Source organism: Mandrillus leucophaeus, unplaced genomic scaffold (genome assembly GCF_000951045.1).
Source record: "Mandrillus leucophaeus isolate KB7577 unplaced genomic scaffold, Mleu.le_1.0 Scaffold595, whole genome shotgun sequence".
NCBI lineage: Eukaryota > Metazoa > Chordata > Mammalia > Primates > Cercopithecidae > Mandrillus > Mandrillus leucophaeus.
The window spans coordinates 558908-567491 of NW_012106419.1; the positions used below are offsets into that span (position 1 = coordinate 558908).

The window sequence follows — 8584 nt, forward strand, 5'->3', positions numbered from 1 at the left end:
GTATTTTTAGTAGAAACAGGATTTCACCATGTTGGCCAGGCTGGTCTCAAACTCCTGACCTCAGGCGATCCACTCGCCTTGGCCTCCCAAAGTGCTAGGATTACAGGCATGAGCCACCACGCCTGGCTAATGTTACTTTTAAGATGTGGTTCTTCAGGTGTGTGTGTGTGTGTTTTGTTTTTTTTTTTTTTTTAATCATCTATAACAAATTTTAATGTGTGCACTTTCAGGGGTTGTCAGTTTTATTTTGTGTTATTTATTTTTAACAAGTTTCTCTTTCTTAAGAACCCAGGCAAAATATCTTCCAGGGTCAAAATGGCAGGGCGATAGTGTCCGGTTGCTTCTTTAATCGCCACATTAGAATGGCAGCACCCGCCACTGGACTCCTTGCTGTAACTGAGCATAGGGTCCAGGTTTTGCCATCCAGGGTCTTTCACAGAGCGTCCGTTTTATAGGATTGACTAGCATCCATATGGTGTTCACTGCAAAAGACTTATGCTCTGAATAAAATTTATTTCTTGAGCTCTAGAATCAAATGCAGCAGAGTCTCATTATATGCCCACTTCATTCATACAAATTCAATTATACATGTTCATGAGGAGGGGGGAATTAAATAGTGTGGGAAATTCAATCATCCAGACCTATCAGTAATGAACTTGACTCTGGATGAGTGTGAGATAGAATGTGATGAATCTACAGTCCTACATTCAGTTTCAGCTGATATATGGCTCTCACAGTATTATCATTGCTTGCCCTAATCATGCTTGATCTAATCATACTTGATTACTATGATAAGTAATTATCATACTTGCCCTTCAAGTATATTAATCATAGTATACTTGAAGGGTCGTACATTGCTTTTATCATGGCCCTGAAACACAATCCAACTACTTTGTTTGGGGCTAACCTGAAGAAAGAGTGCCTGGTTCTGGCCCTGGAAGAAAAGCTGGTTGTATTGAACTCATTTAAGTAGTGAGTTGGGATGCCTCTTTAGTATGCTGCCTTCCTGAGGGAGTTTCAAGAGAAATTTTGACTACTTTTCTTTGCTTTCACACTGTTTTCAGAGCCTGCCATGCGTGAACTGTGATTTCCCTATATTTGAGAGACTTTTAGTTCTCTCCACTTGCAGGTCCCTCAGGCAGCTTCAGCTTCATGTGTTGTAAATCAAATTTATTCCCTCGCAGCACCCTCCTTTTCTTGCACTTTCTGTCTCAGTGTGTGACCATGCTGTCCTCCAAGCTGCCCAAGCCAGGAATCTTGGTAAGGACCATCCCCCAAGTCTCTCTTCCCATTAATCACATGTCAAGGCTATTTATTAACTCTCAAATCCGTCCATGTCATTGGATCATCCCCTGTGGTTTGATTTGCTGCAACAGTTTCCAAGCTCACTTCTCTGATTTTAGCCTCCCCTTTATCCTCCCATCTCAGGCCTTTTCAATCCCCAACAGTTAGAGGGACTTTTTTTTTTTAACTTGTATTTTAAGTTCAGGGGTACACATGCAGGTTTGTTACACAGGTAAACTTGTGTCGTGGAGGTTTGTGGTAGATTATTTCGTCACCCAGGTATTAAGCCTAGTATCCATTACTTATTTTTCCTGATCCTTTCCTTCCACCCTCCACCTTCCCATAGGCGTCAGTGTGTGTTGTCCCCCTCTATGTGTCCATGAGTTCCTCTCATTTAGCTCCCACTTATAAGTGAGAACATGTGGTATTTGGTTTTCTGTTCCTGAGTTAGTTCGCTAAGGGCCTTCCAGCTCCATCCATATCCCTGCAATTCCCAATAGAGTGGCTTTTCTTTTTCTTTCTTTTTTTTTTAAAAAAAAACAAATCTGATAGCGTTTCTCCTCTATAATAATAATAATAATAGTAATGAAAAGCCAAATCTTCAGTAATTCCCCATTATCCTCAGGGGAAGTCCATGATCCTTACCAAAGATTATAGGCCTGCCCACTCTCTCCCTCTGCTGAGTAAAGCCCTATTAGCCGTTCCACTCCATGAAATCCCCATTCCTGGCAAACAGAACCAGTTGCTGGACATCATGTTCTTTCTCAGCTGAGGGTTCCTGTACACACTATTTGCTCTCCCTGCAGCATCCTAATGCCCCCTTTTTCTCTTGTCCTAAGTCTTACATCTCCTTCAGGTCTCAATTTAGACATTAAAGCTTTGGACAACAATCCCTGATTCCCTGATGAGATGCCTATCCTATGTTGACATACCTGTCCTATGCATAGACATAGCCCCACTACTTCTCCCTGTAGTAGCATTTGTTCTATTTTAATTTCCTGTCTTTGTCTTTTCTACTACTCCAGGACAGTGTAACTGTTGGACCAGGGACTGTGTTTCTTCACCATTAGTGCCTGGCACCATGCCTACATAGACACAGGGCACATAATTGTTGAATGAACAAACCGGTGATATGTTGGGTTTCTTACCATAATTTCCTGGAGTGGGTGTAAGAGTCAGCCCTAGATTAGCATTCAGTAAATAAGAAAGAAAGAGGATGCCTGGCATGGGGAATATAGGCATTCAACCTGAACACTACTGCTTCTTTTCAGTGTTTAGCTTGAACCTTAGGGCTGTAGAGAAAGTCCGCAAAGAAGCGATTATCCTGTGGTAGAGTAACCCTATTAACAAACCCTTTCCACTTTCTTAGGGTCAGAGTCCTAGAAGTGAGAGGGCTGGCACGGGGTCGCAGTTCATGCCTACGTTTATGGCTCTTTTGTTCCCGTTTTATCACATTTTAAGAACTTTACTGACTGGATGTGAGAAAAGACCCATGCACTTACAGCTTTGCTTTCGCAACCCATACCTGTGGCCCAGTCAATCCCCTATTCCTTTTCCTCTTGTTTGGGCCATGGTGGCCACTTGCCTGCTACTTGTAGGTCCCACTTCAGCAGTTCAGCCGGCTCAGCCTTATTGTCTTGCTTAATGTCTGGGTTTCAGTTTTAGAGACGGGGCTTCTTCTGCTCACTTGTTCCTGAACTCAACTTTCCATCTCTTGCCAGGTCCTCCAGGAATTATGCCCTGCTTTGGTTTTGTCTATGCCAAAAGTTTCTGCTATACCCACAGTGGTGGTCATCTCTTCTGATCTTCACAGCCAATCAGCTCGCAAGGCCCCTGACCTCAGCTCAGCTCTTGTAGATCCTTATGACATCATCCTTTAAGAGTGGAGTCCTAGGGCAGGCTGTTTTATTCCTGCCTCCTGAGGCCTTTCTGAGGATCTGTGGCTTGTCTCTGTCCTGAGGGTGAAGATGGATGACAGATGCTACCCAGTAATCTTTCCAGATGAGCGGAATTTCCGCCCCTTCACTTCTGACTCTCTGGCTGCAATTGAGAAGCGGATTGCCATCCAAAAGGAGAAAGATAAGTCTAAAGACAAGACAGGAGAAGTACCCCATCTTCGGCCTCAGCTTGACCTAAAGGCCTCCAGGAAGTTGCCCAATCTCTATGGCGACATTCCTCGTGAGCTCATAGGAAAGCCCCTGGAAGACCTGGACCCATTCTACAGAAATCATAAGGTACTTCATGAGGAGGTGGGGGTATTCTAACCATGTAGTTATAACTGGTGTTATGGGTTCTCCAAACGCCACTCTTGGAGTTTACAGCAGGCAGGCTGTGCCTCTTCTTTGCTGTCATCCCCTGGCATTGCCTTGATAGTCCTGAAAACCCCTTTCAGTCCTCATTTTTTCTCTGCAATGCATGTATTAGAGGAGAAGATGAGGATGAGGGACTGTAGAAGGATAAAAGGAAAACAGAAAACACAAAATGAAGTCTGGAAAGAGGACTGGACTAGTAGTCCCAGAAGTTAAGTACAGGCCATTTCAAGTGATTGGTTTTATGACTCTGGGCAAGTCACTTTACAAATCTTCACTTTGAAAATCTGTGTAACAGAAATAATGCCTGATGTTCCTACCTTAAAGCACAGACATGCTGGGAAAGCACTTTATCACTGTAATGCATTACACTGATACAAAGGATTAATATCATGGTCCAGAAATGCTCATTTTAGTGACAAGATTGTACCTTAAAAACTCTTGGATAATAGGCTTTCTAGGCTATTAAATGAGACTGATAGAGTTCAAACCAACACTTGATGCATAGTAGGAGCTCAGTAAATGAAACTTAAGAAAATGATAATCAAGTGGGCACATGCAGATTGTGTGTAAACTCAATGCAAATATGTGAAAGCCTTGCTATTTTATCTGCCTGGATGCAGTTCTTGCAGGGAAAGTCTAGTAAAGGTTTCTTGAAGGGGCTCCTGAGTGAGGAAATGTAAACTTTTAGCTCCCACATGACTGTTTTAGAGCCTGAGGCTGTGAGCACACTTGTCCCTTTCAGGAAAGGCTCAGAAGATTTTGCCATCATCACTTCGCAGTGTGATCCAGCAGAGGTTGGAAACACCACCTTGCCATACTGAGGTTACAGGCCTAGGAGGCTGGGAGCTTTGGGGAAGCCCAAGAGAATATGGGATGCTGAGAGCATCTTTGGCTGGCATCCATAAGAAACTGATCTTTCAAAGAAAGATTGCCTGATTTGCATGTCCTTCAATTGGGACAGACTTAGGGTCATCAGGCCAAATGAGGACCACATGTACAGAGGAAAGCAGAGTATAAGTAGGAAGGACAAGCAAGGGGAAAGAAGTGAAGGAGCAAAAACACTCCAATATTTCTCCTTTTTCTGATGCCCCAAGATTCCAGGGTCTTCTTGGAGGTGTAGCTGTTGGAGGTGAGTTAACTGTAGAGGTCTCCTTCTGCCTCAATGCTGGAGAAGAGACCCATGAGTCAGGCAGCAGTTTGGTGTGCAGCTGACAGTCCTGGGAGAACAGGACTATTCCAGCCTGAGTGGTAATTCTAGGACCACCACTTCTCAGCCTGGGTCCTCCCTTTAAATCAGAAGACATGATATCTGTTTAGAGTTCTGCACACCCATGATCTCACATGACCAGTGCCCTCAGCAGTCATGTGAGGTATGTGTGATCATGATTAGCACTCTACCTCACAGATGAGGAAACCAGAGCCCAGCTGGGAAAGCGGCTTAAGCCACGTTAAGCAGCCAGTGAGTGGTGGAGCTAGGATGCAAACCCAAGGGTGCTTTTTATCGTCACAGGCTACTTCTCTTTAGAAGCCCCATTTTGAAGAGCAACAGGGGAAAGAAGTAGAGAAGTGTCAGCAAGCAGGCAGGAGGAGCTAGTACCTATCATTTTAATCATTAAAACCCTGGCACATACAGTTAAATACACCATTAGTTAAAATATTTAAAGCAGTAAGAAGAGGCATCAATAAAACGTCAAAATCAAAGGGCACAGAAGGAGAGCCATATTGTACCACTTATTAATGTGGGGTAACTTACCTCAAAGAGAGGTTTGTTTCTGCCCTAAAATTGTCTGTCTGTTCAAAGGAAAGGCACAGAATTTCCAAAGCAGGTCTTGGGCTCCTGGCTCATATTTTTTTTTAAAAAAACCCTGTGGCTCATTTCATTATTATGGGGGCAAAGAAAAATATCCTAGTACAGTTTTCTCTGCAGCCAGATGACCATTAGACCAGTCAATCCCAGCAACTCATTAAAGGAAGGTTGATGGTTGGCAGTGGCTAACGTTCTGGCACCTGAGCCAAGGTAGCACTCACAGTGCTGACATTGGGCCTGGGTGCCGAGGTCTGTTTTTCTTGCCTGAGAACGTGCTGTATTACATGGCCAAGTAGTACTTTTTGCAAATCTGAAAGGAGTCACGAGTTGGAGAGAAATGAATGACTTACTTTCTGAAGGCTTTTGTAACTGACAGCCATGGGGACAGATATGGGGGCAGCTAGATAACAGTTAAATGGAAAGAGGGAGGTCTGGAGGTGGATGTTAGAAGCCTGTTAGTGACAGGTTGTTGTCCAGGGGCTGCTTCATTCCCAGTGCCCAGGGAGTCATGCTAGGAGAAAATGGGCAGAGGTTCAGTGTTCTTCAGTGGGACTCCATTGGACACCTTGGGGGGGCATAGTGTACCACTGGCAACTCTGTCCTGTTTGGCATCCCTGAGTCTTCCCAATAAAGGCCAGTAGAGCCCACAGTCATTACAGCAGACAACCAAAAATACCCACACACATTTCCAAATGCCTTCTGTACGGGCAATGCCCACCTCTCCTGCTGGTTAAGGACCCTGGGCAGATTTGCCCCTATGTCCATAGAGGTAAAGAAAGAGCAAATCCAGGAAACTTGGTGACTTTTTTCTTGAAGATCATCAAGGTTAGAATTGACTGCTTATTTCACACAGTGCTTCTCAGACCTGAGGTAGCAAACATGCACCCTTTAGGTCACTTACTATTCTAAGATTCTTTACAAAGTTTTCATTAATAATCAAAATAATTTAAAATAATCTGCTGAATCTAAATGTCCAAGCTCAATTTCTGTCTCTTCAAGTTCTCTCCTAGTCCCTTTCCCCATTGATACATACCATGGAGTACAATATTAAGGATTTTGTTTTCCCCGGTTATTACTCTATACTCCTAATTTTGGTATTTTCAAGTCCCATGTTTTCCATCTCTGATTCCTCTAGAGTATCCCATTGGATAAATATTCCACAACCCAACAGTTACATTATAATTTTCTCTGAATGAATTCATGATAAATATTGCTTTGTCACTGTGTTTAATTCCTGTTGTGTATGTGTGTATTTTCTTGTTTTGTTTTGTTTTGCAGACATTTATGGTGTTAAACAAAAAGAGGACAATCTACCGCTTCAGTGCCAAGCGTGCCTTGTTCATTTTTGGGCCTTTCAATTCAATCAGAAGTTTAGCCATTAGAGTCTCAGTCCATTCATATCCTTTCATTGCACCTTTTACTAAGTCCAGATTATTTGAAAAGCACACGTGCCCCACGATGTTCATGTTATTGAATGGAAGCAAATAACTAACTCTTTCTACAAATACTGGCTGAATGCCTACTGCTCAGGCAGGGACTGTGCTGGATATGAGCAAGACGTCATCTCCTTCTCTGGGGTGCTATGGCCTCAGAAGGGCATGGACTAAAAGGCAGGCAATTTCTTTAGTGAGATTGGTAGTGTGAAAGTGGTAGCAGGGAGAGGCACTGCTCTGCTTTAGAGGCATCAAGGATGGCTTCTTAGAGGAAGGCACATCTAAGCTGACACGTAAAGAGTTCTAAGCTGGCAACCTGTGCACCATATTGAGTTGATAATGTGTTGTGTTGGACCTACACAGTACTTAAAACTTTAAAAAACACTTTCTAATGTGAATACTCCAGATTTCCGGCTTTTCTTGAAAGATGGAAACTGGCAAGGGTAGGTTCACGTTTCTGTTAATACCTGGCAAAAATCGGTAGAGTAAGAAATTGCTGCCTCTTTGGAGGGGCCATGTAAGCTCTGTCTCATCACCTCTGCACCCCTCTTGTGGCTGAACACCAGCCCATTTTACCCATTTATATGCCTTTTCAGGCTCTTAAAACTTAGGGTTTGCAATGTCAGTCTTAAGGTGTAAAGGCAGGTAGGAATTATTAAGCATTTCTGATGTATGCAAGGGTTGGGGGAGACACTAGGAAGTTTTAGACAGGGGAATGAGAAAAAGATATTGGTTGATAGATTTAGTAAAATGTTGAGGAGAATGGCAATGAATAACTATTTGGGTTTGGTTCCCTAGAAGCAGAGCCTGATATGGGCATTCTTATTTAAGTGATTTAACAGAGGAGTGCTTTCTGGAGAAGGAGAAAGGGAAGCAGAACGGGGGGAAACAAAGAGCCAAGCAAGGATATGGTCTCAGCTGAGTCAGCTTCATCCTGATCCCACGAGGAACTCTGGAGCATGAATTGCACCACAGAATTGTCCCACTTTGAAGCAAGGGCCTGTGTCAGTCAGACATGTGGAAGGGGGTGCGTAGCTCTCCAAGTGAGAAGGCTGCCATTCAGCAGGGGACAATTCTCCACAGGAGGGGACAGTTGTGAGTTGTTCTCAGTCAATACTCACAGTCAGAAGATAGATGCAGCTGCAGAAAAGGGGACCAGCAGGGGTACTCCCAGTCTTACCCAATAGCTAATGGCTCATGCCATCCTACAACATATCTGCCTTAATGGATGCTGGCCACATTGTTCAGCATGTTCATAATCGGCACTGTTATCATCAACTGCGTGTTCATGGCTACAGGGCCTGCTAAAAACAGCAACAGCAACGATACTGACATCGCAGAGTAAGTATTTTTCCTTCACTCACCTATCCTAAGTTTTTAAACAACTATACCTAAGACAGTTAATGATTACACTGGAGGGAAAGAAAAAGTCGCTGATAATTCTAACACACATGTTGGCAGAATCAGTTTTATTTTTGTCCTTTGTTTTTTTACAATTTGTAATAAACAGCACACATATGTTCACATTTTAAGTGGTTTTCTTTGTGTTTACATAAGTTTTATAGGTGTCCATTTTGATGGTTATATAATATTTCATAGGTGAATAAACCATAATGTACTCAACCACTCTAGCATTTTAGTAGATTATAACATTGTCATAAAAATTTTTGAAGGGGAACATCACACACCGGGGCCTATCATGGGGAGGGGGGAGGGGGGAGGGATTGCATTGGGAGTTATACCTGATG

General features: G+C 43.2%; 1 protein-coding gene across 2 annotated transcripts in view; it reads left to right on the forward strand.

Annotated features, from left to right (window-relative positions):
• Window positions 1–1245: 1245 nt before the first annotated feature.
• The window catches only part of SCN11A (sodium channel, voltage gated, type XI alpha subunit), a 122489-nt gene continuing 115150 nt past the window's right edge, over window positions 1246–8584 (forward strand). Inside the window, exons 1-4 of one of the 2 annotated variants that reach the window (XM_011999478.1) lie at window positions 1246–1260; window positions 3245–3518; window positions 6682–6800; window positions 8076–8177. In XM_011999478.1, the coding sequence (XP_011854868.1) occupies window positions 3252–3518; window positions 6682–6800; window positions 8076–8177 (488 nt within the window). In that variant the 5' untranslated portion in view covers window positions 1246–1260; window positions 3245–3251. Of the gene's footprint in view, window positions 1261–3054; window positions 3519–6681; window positions 6801–8075; window positions 8178–8584 lie in introns of those variants that run through there. The other variant, XM_011999479.1, reaches the window with a different exon arrangement.